Source organism: Salvelinus alpinus, chromosome 3, assembly GCF_045679555.1.
Source record: "Salvelinus alpinus chromosome 3, SLU_Salpinus.1, whole genome shotgun sequence".
Classification (NCBI taxonomy): Eukaryota; Metazoa; Chordata; class Actinopteri; order Salmoniformes; family Salmonidae; genus Salvelinus; species Salvelinus alpinus.
The window spans coordinates 9091475-9118053 of NC_092088.1; the positions used below are offsets into that span (position 1 = coordinate 9091475).

The following is a 26579-nucleotide window of genomic DNA, read 5'->3' on the forward strand; positions in this document are numbered from 1 at the left end:
AACATGGTGTTATCCACAATGGAACATTCTGTTGACTCATGATCTGAGGTCTTCCGTTGTGAATGGCTCTCGCCAGTGTTAACGACATGGTGTGAATAATCAGTATGTAGAGCTGTTATCAGGACAACTGTTCTGTCAGCAGACCCATAACCACACTAACAGAGGAGACAACTGTTCTGTAGACAGGCCAGCCCATAACCACACTAACAGAGAGGACAACTGTTCTGTAGACAGGCCCATAACCACACTAACAGAGAGGACAACTGTTCTGTAGACAGGCCCATAACCACACTAACAGAGAGGACAACTGTTCTGTAGACAGGCCCATAACCACACTAACAGAGAGGACAACTGTTCTGTAGACAGACCCATAACCACACTAACAGAGAGGACAACTGTTCTGTAGACAGGCCCATAACCACACTAACAGAGAGGACAACTGTTCTGTAGACAGACCCATAACCACACTAACAGAGAGGACAACTGTTCTGTAGACAGACCAATAACCACACTAACAGAGGAGACAACTGTTCTGTAGACAGGCCCATAACCACACTAACAGAGGAGACAACTGTTCTGTAGACAGGCCCATAACCACACTAACAGAGAGGACAACTGTTCTGTAGACAGACCCATAACCACACTAACAGAGAGGACAACTGTTCTGTAGACAGGCCCATAACCACACTAACAGAGAGGACAACTGTTCTGTCAGCAGACCCATAACCACACTAACAGAGAGGACAACTGTTCTGTAGACAGGCCCATAACCACACTAACAGAGAGGACAACTGTTCTGTACCCATCACTGGTTTCATATTGTGTTCGATTGTAGCCATTTAGAGCCATCACCGGTATCATGCTGTGGACAGAGACTCGTTCATTGAGGTCTATGGCAGAAGGGTATATACTGTACACTGTAGATGAGGACATGACTCTTATGAGAAAGTGCTTTGTCGATGGAAACAGCTGTGGGTTATTGGAAGGGAAGGCAGAATGTGCAAACAAATATTACAACAGATAGAGAGATAATAAGTCCTTCCTATACACTACATGACCAAACGTATGTGGACACCTGCTCGTCCAACATCTCATTCTATAACCATGGGCATGAATATGGAGTTGGTGCCCCCTTTGATGCTATAACATCCTCCACTCTTCTGGGAAGGCTTTCCACTAGATGTTGGAACATTGCTGTGGGGACTTTCTTCTATTCAGCCACAAGAGCATTAGTGAGGTCGGGCACTGATGTTGGGCGATTAGGCCTGACTCACAGTTTAGACCTTCCACAACGATCTCGACAAACCATTTCTGTATGGACCTTGCTTTATGCACAGGGTCACTGTCATGCTGAAACAGGAAAGGGCCTTCCCCAAACTGTTGCCACAAAGTTGGAAACAGAGAATCGTCTAGAATGTCATTGTATGCTGCAGTGTTAAGATTTCCCTTCACTGGAACTAAGGGCCCGAACCATGAAAAACAGCCCCCGACCATTATTCCTCCTCCACCAAACTTTACAGTTGGTACTATGCATTGGGGAAGGTAGCGTTCTCTTGGCATCCGCAAAACCCAGATTAGCTCGTCGGACTGTCAGATGGTAAAGAGTGACGACGCTTGGCATTGCGAATGGTGATCTTAGGCTTGTGTGCAGCTGCTCGGCCATGGAAACCCATTTCATGAAGCTCCCGACTAACAGTTATTGTGCTGACGTTGCTTCCAGAGGCAGTTTGGAACTCGGTAGTGAGTGTTGCAACCGGGGACATACAACTTTTACACACCATGCGCTTCAGCACTTGGTGTTCCTGTTCTGTAAGCTTGTGTGGCCTACCACTTCAGGGCTGAGCCGTTGTTGCTCCTAGACCTTTCCACTTCACAATTACAGCACTTACAGTTGACCGGGGCAGCTCTAACAGGGCAGAAATTTCACTAACTGACTTGTTGGAAAGGTGGCATCCTATCACGGTGTCCCGTTAAAAGTCACTGAGCTCTTCAGTGAGGCCATTCTACTGCCAATGTTTGTCTATGGAGATTGCATGGCTGTGTGCTCGATTTTATTAACCTGTCAGCAATGGGTGTGGCTGAAGTAGCCAAATCCACTAATTTGAAGGGGTGTTCACACACTTTTGTACATATATATAGTGTATAACAAGAGTTGCTTTACGGAAATGTCAACAACGCATAAACTCTCATGAAACTGTCTGAGTGGTCCAGACAGTGCTGGTACCACACAGTAAAAATAAATAAGGAGTATGCCGACATAGGTAAAGGGTATAATGCCTAAATAGGCCAGGGCCCGTAATCATAGTCTCTCAAAGTAGTGCTGATCTAGGATCAGTGTCACCTTCTAAAGTACATGAACAGTGTGGGACTTGTTCCTAGATTAGCAGCACTCGTATAGAGTGTATGGAAACTCCCAAGTATAGAGCTAAAACAGTGGGATAGAAGTAGAGTCAACTGTAGTGACCTGTCAAAACAGTCTCACGAAGACTGCCAGTCTGTTTCAGGGGCTAGGACCAAACAGGAAGTACAGGGCATCATGCTGAGATAGGCAAGGGCCTCTAGGCTATTAAGAAACTGTCTCAGAGTACTATTGATCTCAGATGACTTTTGCCTTTTAGATTATAATTAATAAGATTATATGGACAGGGGAGACCTGGTTCTATCCCATATGTAGAGTACAGCCCAGGTAAAAAAAGTAGTGCACTATATTCGGGAAAAGGGAGTCATTTCAGACTCACTATAATGCTGAAATAGGGTGAAATCTCACCAGTATGGAGCACAAGATGCCTGAAACGAAGCATATGACGAACCACTTCAGCCGGGTGCTGTAGCTGAGGGTCGAGGCATCCAGGACCTGAGGAGAGAACAATGGCAGGATGTCACAAGACAGACGCACAACGACCCAACGCACAGACTCAGGGACCCAAGGTCTCTCTTCCTACTGATGGTTCTACCATGCTGACCGGTGGCAAAGGAGAGAGAAAAATATAAAAGTTAGACCTATTTGAACACACAAAAAACAAGAAAAGTAATATATCTTTATATGACAGCAGCACTAATCAATCTTTGCTTCTGATGTCACAAGACAGGAAAAGGAAAGCCATGGTTGTTACTGTAAATCAGCTGAGCAGCACTGAACTGTTATGAACCAATACACTGTTTTGAAGTGTACATTGCTAGTCAGGGAAATTAACACAAGTGAATTCATTAGATAAAGGCAATCTTCTTGTGGGACAAAAGCATGGTGTCCTTATGAAGGCATGTAAAAGAGCAGCGACGCATACAAATACACAGGATTAAATGATAAGACATTGTTAGCAATCACAGCCATACAATTACATATATAATCAATGTATAGGATCTCAAAGCTCGCTCGTTTTTTGAACTCGGTGCGTGCCCTGCTTTACTCCTACTAGCGAGCTAGCATGTGTGTGTCGTGACCAACAGCGTCGGCAACAACAGTAGAATCGGTGGTTCGCCTTCAAAATAAACGTCCTCCATTGAAACTGACGCAAACGGATAGAAATAGTGGAATCATACCACAATTGGAATAGATGACGCTAAACAAGGTTTGAATGTTGTTATATAAATTCAACAAAATACAATTATTAGTTAGTTTGACCCCAAAAACGTTTTAAAGACATGTTTTCACTTTGTCATGATAGAGTATTGTGTTTATATGGGTGAGAATTGTTTTTATTTAATCCATTTTGAATTCAGGCTCTAACAACAAAATGTGAAATAAGTTAAAGGGGTATGAATAGTTTCTGAAGGCAGCATATGCACTGTACAGCCTAACCTATGAAATGGTTAATCAGCCGACTCCGTGACACCCACAGAACACGACTATGCAAAGTTTACACAAATATTCGCTTCTAAGCTCTTAGTGCAAGACTTTCATATTGCACTGAATAGTGAGGTGAATTCCCACAGTCAAAGTCTTGCACTAAGAGCTAAGAGGCTAATAGTTGTGGAAAAGCGACATAGTTGTGTTCTGTGGGAGTCACGGAGTAGGCTGATACCCCATTTCATCAGTGCCCAATCCATAGGTTAGGCTGTACAGTGCATAATTATTTTATTTAACCTTTATTTAACCTTTATTTGTTTATGGGTAGGGGGTTCGTGTAAGTATGCCCCAAATGCAATTGTCAATTCAAATACATCCCCTGTGCGATTTCAACTGACTTTTACACCTTTTTGTTTTCAAATTAAGTAACTGTCTTTTGTTGAATTTATTTAACATTCCAACCTTGTTTAGCATTACCTAGTCCAACTGTGGCATGTTTTCACAAATGGTATCCGTTTTCATCAGTTTCAATTGAGGACTTTTATTTTTGACGACAAAAACCGCCGAGTCAAATGTTGTTCACGACACACTGGTCTAGCTACCAAACTATTTCAGCACAGTCGACACATATGTGAGGTGTATCAATGAAAATAAGGTACAAAGTGGTAGCTGAAATACTCGTGACGAACAACATTTAAATTATGCATTTGATGTGATTAACGGAAATGCACCGTCACTCTAAAAAAAAATATATATATAACCACTCGACTCGACATGTGTCAAGTCAAGGTTTTGCGTTGGCAAGCTCTCCGGGATCCTTGGGACGTCCCTATCCCAAATTAAAGTTGCAATGTACACAGGGTAGGGTTAGGTGAGGGTCATGGGGGTAGAGGTTAAGTTTAGGGTAGGGACATCCCAAGGTTTCATCATAGCACTGACTGATAAAGTTCGACGTTCTTGCTGTGTTACCTGCGCCGTGAGACCCGTTTCCTCGTTGTCTTCTCGTCCCCCCATCATACTACGAAGCTTGTCCATCGTTGATAATAACTATTTATGTGGATTATTATTTGTTTGTAGCTAAATGAGCTAGCTAGAAAGCTAAACTAAAATGCAGAGCTAGATTGTCTAGCTAGCTAACTTCCTCGGACTTCACGGATGGGCGTATCTATGCAATACTACGTATGCTACCCAGGCAGCGCGACATCGAGTTAAAAACTAGATGGTAATTTCCATGAAAAAAAAAGGGTGGTATTCTTTAGAAGTATTTTTGTTTTAGTGGAAGAAGTTTTAAAATGTTTTACATAAGCCAATTAGTTACATTTAATCAAAGTTACATTTAGTAAAGTTATTTATTTATTTGATAGTCTACACTATAAACCTTATTACTTTAGATTGTTGGGCAGTTAGAGCGCATTATTTAAATCACAAATAACTAGACTCAGACTACTAAACTTGTATATACTCTCCTACTAGAATACCACGGTACATGCAAACTGTAATAACAAAGTACAGAAGACAAGGAGGCATTGTTGAAGTAGTGTTCTGATTTCAGATTTGAATATCAGAGAATTAGACCAAGGTGTCATACCCTTTACCTTTTTTTTAATCTACAACACCTTGTTGAGAAAAGTGGTCCAGGTAGCTAATTTGTGTCAAAAGTCACATTGTTTACTCATTATTTAATGCTTAGAATGTGCGCCCCATTGTTATAATTTGAAAGTTCTGAAAAGTTTAATGGCAGTTAACTGTGGAAAGTTAGCTAAACTTGGGTGTGTTTGTAAATTCAGAGCTTTGTCAGATTGTCTGTTTTTACATTTCGCTCTAGGAGAATTCAGAGCACACACTGGACGAGTTGGGTTGATCTGAACATTCTGACCTCACAACGGCACCCAAGCTAACTGGCTAAAGTTGGCTAGCTTGCTAGCCACAAATGAGAGAACACCAGACTCTGACCATTTTACTCGCCCTAGCAGAGCTGGTTAGGCTGTTTTCATGTTATCTAGAGTGTTGGTGACTGTAACTGTGCTGCTGGCAACAATTACATTTTTGTTCTGTTTCCTATTGATTGGTAGTAGATATTTCTGTTCTTCAGATTTCAATAGCAGAGAAGTAGACCAAGGTGTCATACCCTTTAAGTTTTTTTGTCTACGTTGTTGAGAAAGGTAGTCAAGGTAGCTGATGTGTGTTAAGTCACAATGTTTACATATTGTCTCATGCGTAGAATGTGTTCCTCCATTATTATACACAGAGCAAAAAATGTAAACGCAACATCAAAGATTTTACTGAGTTACAGTTCATATAAGGAAATCAGTCAATTCATTTATTTCAATTAGGCCCTAATTTATGAATTTCACATGACTGGGAATACATATATGCATCTGTTGATATGCATCTGTTGAATACAGATATGCATCACCTTTCATTTTTTTAATTTTTAAGATAGGGGTGTGGATCAGAAAAAACAGTCAATGTCTGGTGTGACCACCATTTGCCTGCACATCTCCTTCGCATAGAGTTGATCAGGCTGTTGATTGTGGCCTGTGGAATGTTGCCCCACTTCTCTTCAATGGCTGTGCGAAGTTTCTGGATTTTGGCAGGAATTGGAACGCGCTGTCGTACACGTCGATCCAGAGCATCCCAAACGTGCTCAACGGGTGACATGTCTGGTGAGTATGGAGGCCATGGAAGAACTGGGACATTTTAAGCTTCCAGGAAGTGTGTACAGATCCTTGCGAAATTGGGCCGTGCATTATCATGCTGAAACATGAGGTGATGACGTCGGATAAATGGCACGAGAATATGCCTCAGGATCTCTTCATGGTATCTCTGTGCATTAAAATTGCCATTGATAAAATACAATTGTGTTCGTTGTCTGTAGCTTATGCCTGCCAATACCATAACCCCACCCATGGGGCACTCTGTTCACAACTTTGACATCAGCAAACCGCTTGCCCACACGATACCATACACGCTTTCTGCCATCTTCCCAGTACAGTTGAAACCGGTTGAAGCCGAACTGCGGTCGGGTCAAGAGCATGGTGAGGATGACAAGCATGCAGATGAGCTTCTCTGAGACGGTTTCTGAAAGTTTGTGCAAAAATTATTTTGTTGTGCAAACCCACAGTTTCATCGGCTGTCCGAGTGGCTGGTCTCCGACGATCCCGCAGGTGAAGAAGCTGGATGTGGAGGTCCTGGGTTGGCGAGATTACACGTGTTCTGCGGTTTTGAGGCCGGTTGGACATACTGACAAATTTTCTAAAAGGACATTGCAGGCGGCTTATGGTAGAGACATGGACATTAAATTATCTGGCAACAGCTCTGGTGGACATTCCTGCAGTCAGCATGCCAATTGCACGCTCCTTCAAAACTTGAGACATCTGTGGCACTCTGTTGTGTGACAAAACTGCACATTTTAGAGTGGCCTTTTATTGTCCCCAGCACAAGGTGCACCTGTGTAATGATCATGCTGTTTAATCAGCTTCGTCTCATGCCACACCTGTCAGGTGGATGGATTATCTTGGCAAAGGAGAAATGCTCACTAAAAGGGATGTAAACAAATTTGTATACAACATTTGAGAGAGATACACTTTTTGTGTGTATGGAACATGCCTGGGATCTTTTATTTCAGCTCATGAAACATGGGACCAACATTTTACATGTTGCATTTATATTTTTGTTCAGCATAAATCATGAATTGGGATGCAGCGCCCCCCTCTCTCTGGCCACTGGCACATGCAGTCAGATATCTATTCCACAGAGTTTCTACTGTACTATCTTTGTGTGTTCTGTTTCAAACAAACGGGTGAGGCTTTACAGACACGCCTGGTACCCAAATTGATGAGGTATGTGGTGCAGCTGAGAGTCTAGTGGAGAGCAATAGATCTGGTTCAGTCAGTTCATTCAGTGGTCCTGATAAGCTCTTCCCAGCTAGCTACTAGTTCAGAGGTATTCAACTCTTACCCTACCAAGTCCAGAGCCTGCTGGTTTTCTATTCTACCTGATAATTAATTGCACACACCTGGTGTCCCAGGTCTAAATCAGTCCCTGATTCGAGGAGGAACAATACTCAGAGGTGGCGTTTTCTGGCTAGGCGCTTGGAGGTAGCACATAGGAGGATAGAAATGACAGAAACAGAAGCATGGTTCGATTCTGTTGGAGAAAATTAAGATAGAGGAAATGAGTGGAATACTGTAACATCTAAGAATGGAGCTAAAGTTTAAAATCAAGATGTCTCTGTATGATAATGCCTCATTACTTGTTAAGAGTGTGATTCATGAGCAAGGATGTTTTTTTGGGGGGGGGGGGGGGCACCAAGTTTGCGGTCACAAAGATGGTGAAGGATGCATTGGGAGAAGTGGAGTCAGTCAGAGTGACCAGGAGTGGTATGATGTCGATTTCACGTGGGACAAAAGAACAAAAGGAGAAAGCACCGTGGATTTACAACATGATCGACGCATGAAGTGGAATGGTATGATTATCGGAAGAGGGCACCGATATTGAGGCTTCATGGTTTACGATGAACATGCCAGGAATAGTTGATTCACGTCGTCTAACCCACACTGTGAATGGAAAGGAGGAAAGCATTTCTGTATGATTGATGTTTGATGAAGAAGTTCTCCCGACCCACGTAAAGGTGGGATATATGAGATATGACGCGGTGTGAGCTTATGTACAAAAGCCACTTCAATGTCATGAATGTAACACGTTTGGCCAGGTCTTTGAAAACGGAATATCATTATTGAAGAGTCTGAGGATGCACGGTGTTGCAAATGTGATGGGAATCAGAATTCCCTGAGTGCCCTACACTACCTTTCAAAAGTTTGGGGTCACTTAGAAAAGTCCTTGTTTTTTAAAGAAAAGCACATTTTTTTTGTCCATTAAAATAACATCAAATTGATCAGAAATACAGTTTTGTAAATGACTATTGTACCTGGAAACTGCAGATAAATTTTTTTTTTGAATATCTATAGTTGAAGTCAGAAGTTTACATACACTTAGGTTGGAGTCATTAAAACTTGTTTTTCAACATCTCCACAAATTTCTTGTTAACAAACTATAGTTTTGGCAAGTCAGTTAGGACATCTACTTAGTGCATGGCACAAGTCATTTTTCAACAATTGTTTACAGACATATTATTTCACTTATAATTCACTGTATCACAATTCCAGTGGGTCAGAAGTTTACATACACTAAGTTGACTGTGCCTTTAAACAGCTTGGAAAATTCCAGAAAATTATGTCATGGCTTTAGAAGCTTCTGATAGGCTAATTGACATAATTTGAATCAATTGTAGGTGTACCTGTGGATGTATTTCAAGGCTTATCTTCAAACTCAGTGCCTCTTTGCTTGACATCATGGGAAAATCAAAAGAAATCAGCCAAGACCTCAGAAAAAAAATGTAGACCTCCACAAGTCTGGTTCAGCCTTGGGAGCAATTTCCAAACGCCTGAAGGTACCACGTTCATCTGTACAAACAATAGTACGCAAGTATAAACACCATGGGACCACGCAGCCATCATACCACTCAGGAAGGAGACGCCTTCTGTCTCCTAGAGATGAACTTACTTTTGTGCGAAAAGTGCAAATCAATCCCAGAACAACACCAAAGGACCTTGTGAAGATGCTGGAGGAAACGGGTACAAAAGTATCTATATCCACAGTAAAACGAGTCCTATATCGACATAACCTGAAAGGCCGCTCAGCAAGGTAGAAGCCACTGCTCCAAAACCGCCATAAAAAAGCCAGACTACAGTTTGCAACTGTACATTGGGACAAAGATCGTACTTTTTGGAGAAATGTTCTCTGGTCCAATGAAACAAAAATAGAACTGTTTGGCCATAATGACCATCGTTATGTTTGGAGGAAAAAGGGGGAGGCTTGCAAGCCGAAGAACACCATCCCAAACGTGAAGCACGGGAGTGGCAGCATCATGTTGTGGGGGTGCTTTGCTGCAGGAGGGACTAGTGCACTTCACAAAATAGATGGCATCATGAGGTAGGAAAATTATGTGGATATATTGAAGCAACATCTCAAGACATCAGTCAGGAAGTTGAAGCTTGGTCGCAAATGGGTTTTCCAAATGAACAAGCATACTTCCAAAGTTGTGGCAAAATGGCTTAAGGGCAACAGAGTCAAGGTATTGGAGTATTGTGGGAAGCTTGTGGAAGGCTACCCGAAACATTTGACCCAAGTTAAACAATGTAAAGGCAATGCTACCAAATACTAATTGAGTGTATGTAAACTTCTGACCCACTGGGAATGTGATGAAAGAAATAAAAGCTGAAATAAATCATTCTCTCTATTATTCTGACATTTCACATTTTTTATATAAAGTGGTGATCCTAACTGACCTAAAACAGGGAATTTTTACTCAGATTAAATGTCAGGAATTGTGAAAAACGGAGTTTAAATGTATTTGACTAAGGTGTATGTAAACTTCCGACCCACAACTGTACATACATAGTCTACTCAATGGGGGTCATGAACCGCAACAACACCGGGACACAGTGCTGTTCGCTCCAGCTCGCCAAGCACTACTGTCCAGCAAAGACGTGATACACTCAATTAGTATTTGGTTGCATTTCCTTTAAATTGTTTAACTTGGGTCAAACGTTTCGGGTAGCCTTCCACAAGCTTCCCACAATAAGTTGGGTGAATTTTGGCCCATTCCTCCTGACAGAACTGGTGTAACTGAGTCAGGTTTGTAGGCCTTCTTGCTCGCACACGCTTATTCAGTTCTGCCCACTAATTTTCTGTAGGATTGAGGTCAGGGCTTTGTGATGGCCACTCCAATACCTTGACTTTGTTGTCCTTAAGCCGTTTTGGCACAACTTTGGAAGTATGCTTGGTGTCATTGTCCATTTGGAAGACCCACTTGCGACCAAATTTTAACTTCCTGACTGATGTCTTGAGATGTTGCTTAAATATATCCACATAATTTCCCTACCTCGTGATGCCATCTATTTTGTGAAGTGCACCAGTCCCTCATGCAGCAAAGCATCCCCACAACATGATACTGCCACCCCCATGCTTCACGGTTGGGATGGTGTTCCTCAGCTTGTATGTAACGTTAAGTTTTTCGTCAACGTTAACGCTAGCTAAAGTTAGCTACCTTAACTTATAAAAAATGCATTAATTTGATAATGTATTACTTATTATTGAATATAATACTTGAAATATCAAGTCATGGCGGTTGTAAACTCAGCAAAAAAAGAAACGTCCTCACTGTCAACTGCGTTTATTTTCAGCAAACTTAACATGTGTAAATATTTGTAAGAACATAACAAGATTCAACAACTGAGACATAAACTGAACAAGTTCCATAGACATGTAACTAACAGAAATTGAATAATGTGTCCATGAACAAAGGGGGGAGGGGGTCAAAATCAAAAGTAACAGTCAGTATCTGTTGTGGCCACCAGCTGCATTAAGTACTGCAGTGCAGCTCCTCCTCATGGACTGTACCAGATTTGCTAGTTCTTGCTATGAGATGTTACCCCACTTTTCCACCAAGGCACCTGCAAGTTCCTGGACATTTCTGGGGGGGAATGGCCCTAGCCCTCACCCTCCGATCCATCAGGTCCCAGATGTGCTCAATGGGATTGAGATCCGGGCTCTTCGCTGGCCATGGAAAAACACTGACATTCCTGTCTTGCAGGAAATTACGCACAGAATGAGCAGTATGGCTGGTGGCATTGTCATGCTGGAGAGTCATGTCAGGATGAGCCTACAGGAAGGATACCACATGAGGGAGGAGGATGTCTTCCCTGTAACGCATAGCGTTGAGATTGCCTGCAATGACAACAAGCTCAGTCCGATGATGCTGTGACACACCGCCCCAGACCATGACAGACCCTCCACCTCCAAATCGATCCCGCTCCAGGGTACAGGACTCGGTGTAACGCTCATTCCATCGACGATAAACGCGAATCTGACCATCACTACTGGTGAGACAAAGCTGCGACTCATCGGTGAAGAGCACTTTTTACCAGTCCTGTCTGGTCCAGCGACGGTGGGTTTGTGCCCAAAAGAGACGTTGTTGCCGGTGATGTCTGGTGAGGACCTGCCTTACAACAGGCCTACAAGCCCTCAGTCCAGCCTCTCTCAGCCTATTGCGGACAGTCTGAGCACTGATGGAGGGATTGTGCATTCCTGGTGTAACTCAGGCAGTTGTTGTTGCCATCCTGTACCTGTCCCGCAGGTGTGATGTTCGGATATACTGATCCTGTGCAGGTGTTGTTACACTGGTCTGCCGCTGCGAGGAATCAACTGCACGTCCTGTCTCCCTGTAGCTCTGTCTTAGGCGTCTCACAGTACGGACATTGCAATTTAAGAGAGGACATCTGCAGTCCTCACGCCTCCTCGCAGCATGCCTAAGGAACGTTCACGCAGATGAGCAGGGACCCTGGGCATCTTTCTTTTGGTGTTTATCAGAGTCAGTAGAAAGGCTTTTTTAGTGTCCGAAGTTTTCATAACTGTGACCTTAATTGCCTACTGTCTGTAAGCTGTTAGTGTCTTAACGACCGTTCCACAGGTGCATGTTCATTAATTGTTTATGGTTCATTGAACAAGCATGGGAAACAGTGTTGTATTCATTGTAAACCCTTTACAATGAAGATCTGTGAAGTTCTTTGGATTTTTACAAATTATCTTTGAAAGACAGGTTCCTGAAAAAGGGTCGTTTTATTTTATGCTGAGTTTAGTAGTTATGGAATTCCAGCGATTCTAGTGTTAAAACTCTATTCGAAAGCCCCCCCCATTTTTCCTTATATGGTTCCTTTCGACACCCCCACTTTTCCTGAGAGCTGCACCGAGAGATGACATATCAGTGGGTTGCAGCATAGAGACTGAGGGATGACGTCGCAGTTGGAGCCTATGGAAAAAAACACTTTATTCGCCCCAATGAAGTCTTCCGGTAAAAAAAAAAAGAATCACTCTCTCCCGATTGGTCGAATTTAAAAATAAGACCGCGACAGTTTGGGCTGAAGAAAGATTTTTGATGCGATCAATATTTTGTGAATCAGTTCTGTCACGTAAGTAGAAAAAAAGCCTTATGTCAATTGAATGTTTTCTTTTTTTTAATCATTCGGATAGGGTAGCGTTATGCATGTTTCTTTATTCTGTTAGCTACGAAAATAGTTAGTTAGCGTTGCCATCGTCTGAATGGTTTAGACAAAGAATACGTTATTATTATTGACTTCGTCTGTTCCTCTCTCTGGTTTAGCTAATGTTAGCTGTAACGCAGAGCTGTCAGTGCACATACCAAGGAGTTTAAGTTAATGCCAACATTTGTCTACTCCAACGCCACTTGCTTATTGTGCTGATTAACATTAGTGTTGTGATCTGCTTAGTTACATGTCAAAGGTGCGTTGCTAACGTTAGTTAGTTGCGAATGTAGAAGGTGCGCTTGCTGAACATCTAACGTTAGCTGTCTCGATCTCCCACAACATTATTTGACACAGGATGATGGAATCGTGTTTTTACAACAAATTGGAAAACGTGGAGCGGGAAGTTAACTTCGACGACTTGAAGAAAGACCTATTTTCTGAGTTTAATTCCATAGACTCCCAGGAGTCTTGCCTGGAAGAGCATGAACACTTGCAGGTGTATCTTCGCATTCGACCATTCACATCAACTGAGAGTGAAAATGGCGAATCACAGGTAATTGAACTCGACACACACACCCCTCTTGCTTGAAATCCAGGCAGGGGTGTATTCATTATCCTTAGAGCACAGAATAATCGATCATTTATAGATCGTGCCAAACACTTCGCAGACTATTCGGAATGGCGATGGTTACATATCGGGATTTAAATCGATAGTTACATATCGGGATATACATTTTTACATGTATCGTTTTTACTGTCGCAATATTATGTTTGCGCTATTTGGCTGTACCTGCACCAAAACTCCAGTATTTCCCTTCATAGCTTGTTCTCCATCTTTTTAAATAGGGAGACCAATTTGTTTTCAGCGCTAATTTCCATGACGGATCAAAATGTGTTTTCTGATGTCTCTCTCTTGTCCCTCTGCAGTAGACATATGGTGAGCAAGATGTTTGGAACAGCAAAACGCAATGCACATAACGTGAGAATTGTAGTACATATCCCATTGGCACCAAGTGTCATGATAATATCATATCTTCAGGTCCCTGGCAATTCCCAGCCCTAGTGGAAACCATACAATTAAAATTAACAACAACTTCCGTTTAAGAACCCAACAGCTTTTATGTCATGTTGAAGAGCGTTTGAAATGTATGATATCTGTTGCAAAATGTTTTTCGGTGTAATGAATACACCCCAGTTTGTCACATGAACCATCTATATTGAACAAAAATATAAACTCAACATGCAACAATTTCAAAGATTTTAATTAAAGTTCATTTAAGGAAATCAGTCAATTTTGAAATTAATTCATTAGCCCGACTCTGTGGATTTCACATGACTGCAAGTGGCCACCATGGGTGGGAATAGACGAACCCACTGGGGAGCCAGCCCAGCCAATCAGAATAGTTTTTTTTTCCAGACGAGGGCTTTATTATAGACAGAACTACTCTGCAGCACCCCCCTCAGACGATCCCGCAGGTGAAGAAGACAGATGTGTCGGTCCTGGGCTGGCGTGGGCAAACACGGTCTGCAGTTGTGAGGCCGGTTGGACATACTGCCAAATTCTCTAAAATTACGTTGGAGGCGGCTTATGGTAGAGAAATAAACAAATTCTCTTGCAACAACTCTGGTGCCCATTCCTGCAGTCATCATGCCAATTGCACACTCCCTCAACTTGAGACGTCTGTGGCGTTGTGACAAAACTGCACATTTTAGTGGCCTTTTATTGTCCCCAGCACAAGGTGCACCTGTAATGATCATGCTGTTTTAATCAGCTTCTTGATAATCCAGCCACCTGACAGGTGTGGCATATCTATGCAAGGTTTAAATGCTCACTAACAGGGATATAAACAAATTTGTGCTCTATTTGAGAGGTCTTTTATGTGTATGGAAAATGTGTGCTGTCTTTTATTTCAGCTCATGAAACATGGGACCAACACTTTACATGTTGCGTTTGATATTTTTGTTCAATATAGATACCCATTACCTCACGACCGCGCACACACTTCCGATTTAACAAGAGACTTGGAAACATAATAAATGACTATGACTTGCTGTCTTTCCCCTGTACACATTCAAGGACTGCGTTTCCATCGAGCTCCCGGACACGGTCCTCCTTAAGGCTCCGAGGACTTCGCTCTCAGCACGGCTCCGTGACAAATCAGCTCAACGGTTTCAATTCTCACAGGTCAGTCAGCGGGGTTTGTTGGGAGACACCCATGCCCTTTTTCCTAGGAACAGAAAATGAAGGTTCTTCCAACCACGTTCTTTTTTTATTTTTGTCCTCAGGTGTTAGGGCCAGAAACCACTCAGAGGGAGATGTTTGATGGCACAGTGAGAGGTCTCGTCAAGGAGGTTCTGGAAGGCGGGAATTCTCTCGTTTTCACATATGGAGTGACAAATGCGGGAAAGACATTCACTTTTCTAGGTTTGATTTCTTGATTATTTTCTTGCCCATGCAGAGTTGGACAAATGCAAACTGTGACGTTTTGGTGTAACATCCAACTTGTACACGAGGTCCAACCTGAGTTGGCACAGATTCACTGTTAGAATACCAGCAATGTGAAAATCCTATGTTGAGACTTAAATCCTCTGATGGTGCTTATAAGTTTATATCGCAATCAAAAAAAAACTGTTGTAGGAATGAACTGTCGTGCTCTTTATGGTAAACTCCTGCTAACAAACACCTGAGACAAAGTGATTGAGAAATGAAGAGATCCTCAACACCTGTTTTTAGGTCCAGAGGCCAACGCAGGGATCCTCCCCAGGTCTTTGAATGTCATCTTCAACAGCATTGAGGGTCGTGTTTATGACCAGATGACTATCAAGCCACAGCGATGCAGAGAGTTCATCAGGCTCACTAAAGATCAGCAGAGTGAAGAGGCCACTAGCAAGCGAAATCTCTTCAGGCTCCTCAAGGAGGTACTGGGTTGGTTCATTGACCTGATAAAAGCCATTGCATTACTCAACAGGTTGTTCTTTTGTTCTAGTAATTTATATTAAATGATGTCCCTTATTGCTCTTCTCCCATAGAGTGATAACCAGAAAAGCTTCACCAACAAGACAACCCTGGAAGGCAAGAGAATGTATTGTTTTATATGCCATTCAGCAGATGCTTTTATCCAAAGCGACTTAGACAAGTGTTCATACATTTTTACATATGGTTGGTCCTGGGAATTGAACCCACTATCCTGTCGTTGCAGGGTTCTAAATTGTGATCATTTTATTCACATACGCGCCTAAATAGTTTGCTATGCAATCTGTATTTTTATTTAGCACTTGTGCGCCTAGAAAAATGAAACGATTCTAACTTTATTACCTCCAAATATTTTTTCATTGTGGTTCTGCATTTCTTTATGCACGCCTATGATTTTGAACTTGGTCGCACACTGGCTTCTTTAAAAAAAATAAAAGGTTGCCGTAGAGAGTCCTGCGTTGTAAACAACATGCTCCTAATTGAGCTACATGGGACCAAATTGTTTATATTATCATTCCACGATGCGTAGTCCTGTCCTGCATTTAGACATGATTGTCACATCCTACATGTCGCCATCTCTCTGGTAGTTTGGTGTATCATTAGCCATTTACAATAGACTTCTATCCAACCAGAGGTTTGTAACAGCCTAACACCACCACTTGTTTCATCTGACAGGGTCCACACTAAGTGACATTGAGGGGACTGTGACGGAACAACGTTTCAGTCTGGATGTTGAAGCACAAACCAAGTTCTCCGTCTGGGTGTCCTTCTGTGAAATCTACAACGAGAACATTCACGACCTGCTGGAGCCCATGCCGATCGGAGCCCAGAAGAGAATCTCACTGCGGCTGTCACAGGATGTCAAAGGCAACTCCTTTGTAAAAGGTAACGGCTACAGGTTGTAAAAGGTAACATTACTTAGTCTTTTATATATTTATCCAATGACACTTAGTCATGCATGCGTACGTTTTACGTCCGGGTAGTCCCGGGAATCAAACCCACAATCTTGTCGTTGTAAGCACCACGCTCTACCAACTGAACCGGAGATTACCAAATGTTCCTGTGTGTGATTTCAGATCTGAAGTGGATACAAGTGAACAATGCGGAGGAGGCCTACAAGGTAATGAAGCTAGGGAAGAAGAACCAGAGCTTCGCCAGCACAAAGCTCAACCTCCTCTCGAGCAGGAGGTGATTATTAAGCACGTCAATCATTTCCCTTTTTGAATTATTTGAGTCTTTCTTTGAGGCTGGTACGAACTTGCATGAGCCAAGTTCACACAGCACAGTAGATTGACCGCTGTGTTCTTAAAGAAATCTGTTCCTATGCTCAGCCACAGCATCTTTTCTGTTCGTATCCTGCGGATGGAAGATGCTAGGATTCCTCGTGTTAACTCGATCAGCGAGTAAGTGAAATAGATATTTTGTTTTATTAATTTGCACAAAAAACAATATCCTTAGAAGCCCTATGCAGTACTTGTGGATGTGTGTGTATTAAGGCAGGGTTTCTTTATGTTCAGGCTGTCCTTGTGTGACCTGGCTGGGTCTGAGAGGTGTGCTAAAACTCAGAATAAAGGGGAGCGTTTGAAAGAGGCCGGAAACATCAACACTTCCCTGATGACACTGGGCAAGTGCATCAACACGTTACGGCAAAGCCAACAATCCAAGTGAGCCTTGAATGTCTGCTTTCAGAAAAATATTTAATGATTATGGAATTATACATTTTACAAAGTGTCGGGTGGGGTTTACAAATCTGCAGCTTGGAATTGTTGATGTTCTGACCTGATGAGGACCACAGTGGAAATATGTCAGACTTCTTATTCTGCCAGTCATGTTTTTAAATGTAATAGATGTACTGGATGTATAGATATTATTATTATTATTATTATTATATATTTTTTTTAAATTACTGACAAATGTATCAAACCCTTGTTGCTAGGCTACCACAGCACGTCCCCTTCAGGGAGAGCAAGCTGACCCACTACCTACAGGGTTTCTTCTGTGGGCGGGGCAAGGCCTGCATGATAGTCAACGTCAACCAGTGTGCCTCCATGTACGACGAGACGCTCAACGTGCTCAAGTTCTCCGCCGTGGCTCAGAAGGTGGTGGTGCTGACCACCAAGACCGTCCCCCACCTCGCCACCAAGAGGTCGGCCCGGGAACTGTCCATGATCATCAACAACGCAGACAGGAAGTACCTGTTGGGTCAGAAGAGAAGGAGCTCCCTGGTTGGCTGGGAGACCAGTCTGGAGGACGTGCAGGAGCATGACGACACGGAAGAGGAGAGCGTGATGGAGACCATGCAGGAAGTGGACGATGACGAAAAGGTTCTCATCAATAAAGACACTTATGAGGTAAGTCTCTCCCCCCGAACTGCTTCTGTGGCTATTTTGATTCTTACACAGAAATTCCAATTGGCTCATCAATGCTAAAAAACCTACATTTCCAGGCTCTGATTTTTGATTTAGACATTTGGGGAAGATTTAGGCCTGCTAATAGTAAATGGACCAGAGTCTTGCTCATCGGGTGAAATGGTCAAAAGTCTGGGACCCTAATTAATGTGAAGTTCATCTCCGGTTAACCTAGAACTACAGTGTCACGTAATGCTCAATGACGTCTGTCCGCAAGAGGTAAATGTCTGTCAACCCTTCAGAGCCAGCTACTCCAGTTGACGGAGCTCCGGGAACAGCTGCAGGAAGAGAGGTCTAAAAACGTTGCTTTGGAATCCCGGATCCGTGACGAGGTCACCAAGGAGTTCTCGGAGTTCTTCTCTGAAATGCAGACCGACTACAAGTGAGCTCTTCTGTGCCTTGTTTCAGTCATCTATTTTGGTTGCTTAAAAAAAAGAAATGGTTTGGTTTTATAGTGTTTTTCTACCGAGGTACTCAAAACACTTTACGTAGTAGGGGAGCTTTTAAAGGTAAATGTTTTTCTATGTTTTTTGATACATAACTGAACAAGCTCTAGCTATAATGTTTGGGGTGGCAGGTAGCCTAGTGGTTAGTGTAGGGGCGGCAGGTAGCCTAGCGGTTAGAGCGTAGGGGCGGCAGGTAGCCTAGCTGTTAGAGCGTAGGACTTATAAATCGAATCCCCGAGCTGACAAGGTAAACATCTGTTCTGCCTCGGAACAAGGCATTTAACCCACTGTTCCTAGGCCGTCATTGAAAGTAAGAATTTGTTCTTAACTGACTTGCCTAGTTAAATATAAAAAATGTATATATCTCTGTCTTACAGGGAGCGTCTGGCCAAAGAGGAGAAGAATGTCGAGGAGAGAGCAGAGAAGCGTCTAGAGATCCTGAGAAATCTAGTGAACATTAACACCAGCCAAGAGGAGTTGGACAGAGTAGAGCGAGCCACAGTAATGCATCCCGTCTAGATATGCTGGACATTAGCAGTGTCAACCTTCGTGATGTAGCCATGTCTCTTCCTTTACCTTGGTGTTCAAACTGCGGTGACAAAAAAAAACCTAGCTTGTCTTTTCTTACTAGTGCTGTCTTTGCTGAAGGCTACTTTATTGAGGAATAATGTATTTACTATGAGAGCGATATGTGCTTGTCTCACCTAGCTATTTTAAGATTGATGCAGTAGGTGTAAGTGTCTCTGGATTATAGCGTCTCCAAAATGACTCACATGTCTTCTCTGCTGTAGGAGGACAGCTCGTCATTGGGAGGGATGTTTGACTCCATGTGCAGTGACCTGGCAGGCATAAAGAAGGCGGCTGAGGAGGCCAAGACATGTCTGGTGGTCACCCAACCCAGTGGTGAAACCCTCTCCAATCTGGAGAGAAGAGTGGATGATCTCTCAGAGCTGCTGAGCCAAGCCCAGGAGCAGCTCACTGTCAAAACCAATGGTAGCCAACTGACAACCAGATGCCTCGTTATTTTGAAAAAAAAAATTATATCCCAGTGTCCCACATTACATTTTTTGCCCAAGCACTACACCTATTTACAATAATGCTGTGTTCATAACCAGGTGGGGGGGGGGGGGGGGGGGGGAATCCACTTGAATGGCCCTCCAACTGGTAAGACCTAGTGGGAAACTGATTCATCCCTGAGCTCTGTCTTCTCACACATGCTGACCTCTGACATCACCTACTCAGGAAATTACCTCGGTAACAGCATTTAAAAAAAAATGCAACAACAAAACATTTGTATAAAGATTGCTTTTTAACTCTATAATTTGTTTATAAACATGGTAGCTGTACTTTTAGTGGATGGTTGACGCAGCTTATTGGCCATTTAGCCAATTGGCTTTCCAACAAGTTCAGATAATTACCACTTTCCCACTTGGTTATGAACGCAGCATAAGCAAAGGCTTGAGGAGTTGATTATTTGAATCTGGTGTGTAATGCGAAGGCAAGAACTAAAATGTGCCACCCCTTTGGTTCCCCAGGAACAGCATTAGGCTACACCAGTGTTTCATATCACGTTCACATACACAGTAGGTGTATCTCTTTCAGCAAGAACCTGGTAATCACCTGTTTTCACTCCATCAATGACTGCTCCAGATCGGTTTGACTCATCCCATAACAGTGGCTGTGATGGAACTCACACAATCTTTCCCTTCGGTTGAGTAGTCGTTGTCTTCCGTTAAATTTCAGAACTAGAACGGTATTGCAGACAAGCGCAGCAATCGAACCAACAGCTTGAAGAGGCTAGAAAGGTATTGTGCAATTGTTTTGGTTCTTTTCCAGCAATGGGACTTTTGGGTTGTCTGTTCTAGTTAAACCATATTCCGCTAGGTTTTAGTTCACGGTTAACAGAGTAGTTCTGACGAGTTTTTCTTTTCTGTTTTCTCTTTTTAGACTCTCGGGTCTCAGGAGCTGAAATTCTCCCACTTCCTGGAGATGTGTCATGAGAAGGATGAGCTGATCACCACGCTTCAGAACACTGTAGACCAACAGGTCCAAGCCACGATCAAGGATGTATGTAGATTTTTAAGTGGCCCTTTGATCTGACTAGCTAATGGACATCAGCCTGTTTCATACTTAATATTCCACCTTTACATCTCACATTTATACTTGACTGGTGCCAATTTCCCATCCTTATGTCACATTATAAATGCTCATATCTAGAATGTGATTTTAATTATTTTTTATATATTTTTTATTCCAGCTTGAGTAGGCCATGCTTGATGTCTTTAACATTTTGTTGGGTTTTTCCTTGACAGAAGACTACATTTGACGTCATCAAGGATGAGATCCTGCAACTGAAGAGCAGCTGCACTTGCTCCAGAGGGGAGAGGCCCAGCTCTCGCGCAGAGAGCCGCAAACGCCTGGTGGATCTCCAGGCCAACCTGGAGGACCAGCCCCCCAGCAAGAAAGGTACGGGGTGGGCTCCGAGCACTGCCGGGAAGCCCCTCCCACCGTTTGTTGGGGTGAGAGCAGGGGGGAGAGAGAACACAGCCAAAGGTCGCAAAAACACCCGCTTAAAGAGGCGACTGTCTGCGCTCAAGAACTAATGCAGCCCAAAGTTTCAGACACTGGAGCACTTTTCATCATGTTTTTCTATGTATCCATGTTTGTGTTCCCCATTTCTGGCTTGATGTTTTTTAAGTGGTTGTATTCCATATGATTTTGATTATTAATAAAAGTTTTTTTTGTTGTTGCTGTGTTCAGATATTTTCCAAACGTTGTCTAGCATTGGTAGGAATTATTGCTGTGTCTCATTGGTAGAGAGACACCACTTCATGTCCTGGGAAATGGGCTTCACTAACCAGACACTCACTTAATTGACATGGTTATTAAAAGGTTGGTTATTTCCACATATTGTTTGCCGACCAAAATTGCAACATGTCCAGTTGTTATGATATTAAACAAACCAACGGTCCTAGTCTCATTCCACTGGCTAATGCTTAAGGAGCACACTACATTTGGTTTGACACTGTTGACCATCAAGTCAACCTCAGAAGCTTTGCATCACCTTTAAAGATAATTCAATAAGTGTCCATGTCTTTGTTAGGGTTCCTGGGGAGAGGAGAGGAGGAGATGGACAGATTGCACAGGGAGCTGGTGGAGGTACAAAAGGACAGTGGGCTTCTCCGAGAAAAGCTGGCGGAACAGGAAAGAGAATTCCCAGAGGCCCTAGAGGAGAGTGAGAAAAGGCCCCTACAGAAAATGGAGCCTGGAGAGAAACCGGCCCAACAGCAGATCTCAGAACAGCAGCTGGAGGTGCTAAAAGAGAAACCGACCCCACAGGAACTGAACTTGGAGCAGCTCAGGGCAGAAATGGAGGAGGCTAAAGCCATGGCCCACATCGACAGCGAGAACTCTGTAGCTGAGGTCGTGACCTTGACAAGAAAGATGGCTGCACTGGAGAAGCAGTGCACCCACCAAACGGAGAGGGAGGCGGCCGTAACCGTGTCCCAGTCGTATAACGACGAGCTCATGTCCCAAACGAAGAGAGTGGCAGAGTTGGAGAAGACACTGTTTGAGAAGGAGGCGCAGGTGTCAGGCCTGCAGAGGAGCCTGAGGGAGGCGCAGGAGATGCGGGAGGAAGAGGAGACCGCTACGGTGCAGGAGGCTCGTAAGAGGGAGGTGGAGAGGAGGAGGGAGCTGCTGGCTGTGGCTGAAGAGGCCATCACTCAGAAGAACGCTGAGCTGGAGAGGAGAGAGCAGGTCATCACCAGGTGGGCTGGCTGGTACCTTTCACTCTGGCTACTGGGGAGGCCTATGTGCCAATCCCAAATCATAACCTACGTCCTATGCACGTGTGGAGATCTGAGAGGATTTGATTGGTATAAGCAATATGGTGAAACTTCTGCCTAGCCTATCAGGGAGCAAGGTGTAGCTATTACAAGATTGATTACGCTTGTCCTCTCAGATCTCCACAAATGTGTAGTGCACAGGGAACGATTTGGGATTGGCCTACATGTTTCTTCCTTTCCCCTGCTCCTCCTTACTGGTAAACCTCTCTAATGTAGTGCTGTTTGAGTTCATCTCATGTGTTCGTGACCACAGATTGAAGGAGACGGCTAAACTCGACTCCGATAAAGTGAAGAGTTTGAGCCTGGACCTTGAGAGGAAAGATGATGACACTTCTGATCTCAAAGAGAAGCTGTCCGACTCAAAAAAACAGATACAGCAAGTTCAAATGGAGGTAAAAGCTGTTTTAATATTTATTTACGCAACAGATACTATCATAGTAGGTTCATAATTACAATCACTAATAACATGAATCACTATTAATAATGTTTGAACCACAATAATATATGAATCACTATCAATAATGTATGAACCACTTTTTAAAACGTATGAATCACTACAATAACAATTGAATCACTATTAATAATGTAGGAATCACTATTAATAATGTATGAGCCACTTTTAAAAACATATGAATCACTATTAATTAAGTATGAATCACTATTGATAACGCATGAATCACTATTAATAACGTATGAATCACTTCATAACATATCAATCACTATTCATAATATATGAATCACTATTAATAATCTATGAATCACTATTAATAACGTATGAATCACTATTAATAACGTATGAATCACTATAATAACATGAATCACTATTCAAAACGTATGAATCACTATTCATAACGTATGAACCACTATTCATAATGTATGAATCACTATAATAACGTATGAATCACTATTCATAACGTATGAACCACTATTCATAACGTATCAATCACTATTCATAATGTATGAATCACCATTGATAACTCATGAATCACTATTAAAAATTATTGAATCACTATAATAATGTATGAATCACTATAAATAACGTATGAATCACTATAAATAACGTATGAATCACTATAATATATGAATCGCTATAATACTATATGAATCACTATAAATAACGTATGAATCACTATAATATACTAATCACTATAATACTATATGAATCACTATAATAATGTATGAATCACTATAATAATATATGAATCACTATAATACTATATGAATCACTATAAATAACGTATGAATCACTATAATATAATAATCACTATAATAATGTATGAATCACTATAAATAACGTATGAATCACTATAATATATGAATCACTATAATAACGTATGAATCACTATAATATATGAACCACTATAATACTATATGAATCACTATAATAACGTATGAATCACTATAATACTATATGAATCACTATAATAATATATGAATCACTATAATACTATATGAATCACTATAATAACGTATGAATCACTATAATATACTAATCACTATAATACTATATGAATCACTATAAATAACGTATGAATCACTATAATATATGAATCACTATAATACTATATGAATCACTATAATAACGTATGAATCACTATAATACTATATGAATCACTATGAATAATATATGAATCACTATAATACTATATGAATCACTATAATAACGTATGAATCACTATAATACTATATGAATCACTATAAATAACGTATGAATCACTATAATACTATATGAATCACTATAATAACGTATGAATCACTATAATATACTAATCACTATAATACTGTATGGATCACTATTCATAACGTATCTCCCATTTTGTTTTCCTACCCAAGATCATTTCCATGCGAGAAGAGGAGAAATCTCTCAAACGAAAACTGCAGGACTTGGAGAAAGTGAAGAAACTGCAGCAGGTAGACTTGGCTAATAAAGACAGGACCATACAGCAACTGAAAACGGTATGTTGTTTAATCTCGGTTAATCTTGGTTGTTTTACTTTAAATGTGTCCATGTTGTTGACCGGAGCTTGATCCAGCCCTTTCTCTTTCCAGGAACAGTCTGCTGACGAGAACCTCAAGCTCTATCCGAACGCCTGTAAAGGTACATAAAGCCTATTGATCCATACTGTTCTGCTCTGTATTTCTGTGTGCCGTACATAGGCTGTGTTCTTGCCTACTACTTAGTAAAATGACATACTGTGTATTTATTGTCCTACATACTCTTTGGAGCACACTGTTTAGTTCAAATGTATGCAGTAAGCAACAAATATGAACATACTAGACACCCATACAGAGAATGTGTAATCTAATACTAGATTCACCAATACAGAGAATGTATAATCTAATACTAGATTCACCCATACAGAGAATGTATAATCTAATACTAGATTCACCCATACAGAGTATGTGTAATCTAATACTAGTAATCATGGAGTTAGGCTGCTCTCATCTCTGTCCTGTAATCATGGAGTTAGGCTGCTCTTCTTTCTGTCCTGTAATCATGGAGTTAGGCTGCTCTTCTTTCTGTCCTGTAATCATGGAGTTAGGCTGCTCTCATCTCTGTCCTGTAATCATGGAGTTAGGCTGCTCTTCTCTCTGTCCTGTAATCATGGAGGTAGGCTGCTCTCATCTCTGTCCTGTAATCATGGAGTTAGGCTGCTCTTCTCTCTGTCCTGTAATCATGGAGGTAGGCTGCTCTCATCTCTGTCCTGTAATCATGGAGTTAGGCTGCTCTTCTCTCTGTCCTGTAATCATGGAGTTAGGCTGCTCTTCTCTCTGTCCTGTAATCATGGAGTTAGGCTGCTCTTCTCTCTGTCCTGTAATCATGGAGTTAGGCTGCTCTTCTCTCTGTCCTGTAATCATGGAGTTAGGCTGCTCTTCTCTCTGTCCTGTAATCGTGGAGTTAGGCTGCTCTCCTCTCTGTCCTGTAATCGTAGAGTTAGGCTGCTCTTCTCTCTGTCCTGTAATCGTAGAGTTAGGCTGCTCTTCTCTCTGTCCTGTAATCGTGGAGTTAGGCTGCTCTTCTCTCTGTCCTGTAATCGTGGAGTTAGGCTGCTCTCATCTCTGTCCTGTAATCATGGAGTTAGGCTGCTCTTCTCTCTGTCCTGTAATCATGGAGTTAGGCTGCTCTCATCTCTGTCCTGTAATCATGGAGTTAGGCTGCTCTTCTGTCTGTCCTGTAATCATGGAGTTAGGCTGCTCTTCTCTCTGTCCTATAATCATGGAGGTAGGCTGCTCTTCTCTCTGTCCTGTAATCATGGAGTTAGGCTGCTCTCCTCTGTCCTGTAATCATGGAGTTAGGCTGCTCTTCTCTCTGTCCTGTAATCATGGAGTTAGGCTGCTCTCTCTGTCCTGTAATCATGGAGTTAGGCTGCTCTTCTCTCTGTCCTGTAATCATGGAGTTAGGCTGCTCTTCTCTCTGTCCTGTAATCATGGAGTTAGGCTTAAATGTAACCTTTATTTAACTAGACAAGTCAGTTAAGAACAGATTCTTATTTACAATGACCGCCTACCCCGGCCAAACCCGGACGACGCTGGGCCAATTGTGCGCCACCCTATGGGACTCCCAATCACGGCCGGTTGTGATACATCCTGAATTCGAACCAGGGTGTCTGTAGTGACGCCTCTTGCATTGAGATGCAGTGCCTTAGACCGCTGCGCCACTCGGGAGCCCAAAATGTATCTCTGTCTTGTATTCATGGGGTTCATTGTGCTTCCCCAGACCTTCAGGCTAAGGAGCGTATGATGGAGGACATGCGTCTGGCTCTGACTGAACAGGAGGATACCCAGACCCAACAGGAGCAGGTGTTAGAGGCCAAACTGGATGAGATTGACGCCCTCATTGAAGGTGGGATTATCTCAAGATGTAGTTTTCCATGACAGTGTATATTTAGTGTTTTAAGTTCTAGTTGATTTATTCGCACACTCACAAAAAGGCAAGTGAAAGACAAACCGTTCAGATAAAGAAACAAGTTATCAAAATCAAATCAAATTTATTTGGATAGGCAGAACA

General features: G+C 42.3%; 2 protein-coding genes across 3 annotated transcripts in view; one reads left to right on the top strand and one right to left on the bottom strand.

The window, feature by feature from the left end:
* Positions 1-4965, bottom strand: part of sft2d1 (SFT2 domain containing 1) — a 40319-nt gene extending 35354 nt beyond the window's left edge. Inside the window, exons 1-2 of the mRNA XM_071391378.1 lie at positions 4757-4965; positions 2768-2854 (exon numbers count right to left, since the gene is read on the bottom strand). Of these exons, the coding sequence (XP_071247479.1) occupies positions 2768-2854; positions 4757-4822 (153 nt within the window). The 5' untranslated portion in view covers positions 4823-4965. The remainder of the gene's footprint in view (positions 1-2767; positions 2855-4756) is intronic.
* A 7667-nt stretch (positions 4966-12632) lies between these two features.
* The window catches only part of kif20ba (kinesin family member 20Ba), a 49219-nt gene continuing 35272 nt past the window's right edge, over positions 12633-26579 (top strand). For both annotated transcript variants that reach the window (XM_071391379.1, XM_071391380.1), the window contains exons 1-22: positions 12633-12819; positions 13249-13447; positions 14972-15079; positions 15181-15319; positions 15629-15813; positions 15925-15967; positions 16544-16753; positions 16945-17056; positions 17200-17271; positions 17386-17532; positions 17805-18219; positions 18519-18658; positions 19100-19223; positions 19514-19715; positions 20466-20527; positions 20670-20789; positions 21035-21188; positions 21826-22492; positions 22824-22962; positions 24404-24526; positions 24620-24668; positions 26289-26414. In XM_071391379.1, the coding sequence (XP_071247480.1) occupies positions 13250-13447; positions 14972-15079; positions 15181-15319; positions 15629-15813; positions 15925-15967; positions 16544-16753; positions 16945-17056; positions 17200-17271; positions 17386-17532; positions 17805-18219; positions 18519-18658; positions 19100-19223; positions 19514-19715; positions 20466-20527; positions 20670-20789; positions 21035-21188; positions 21826-22492; positions 22824-22962; positions 24404-24526; positions 24620-24668; positions 26289-26414 (3535 nt within the window). In that variant the 5' untranslated portion in view covers positions 12633-12819; position 13249. The remainder of the gene's footprint in view (positions 12820-13248; positions 13448-14971; positions 15080-15180; positions 15320-15628; positions 15814-15924; positions 15968-16543; positions 16754-16944; positions 17057-17199; positions 17272-17385; positions 17533-17804; positions 18220-18518; positions 18659-19099; positions 19224-19513; positions 19716-20465; positions 20528-20669; positions 20790-21034; positions 21189-21825; positions 22493-22823; positions 22963-24403; positions 24527-24619; positions 24669-26288; positions 26415-26579) is intronic.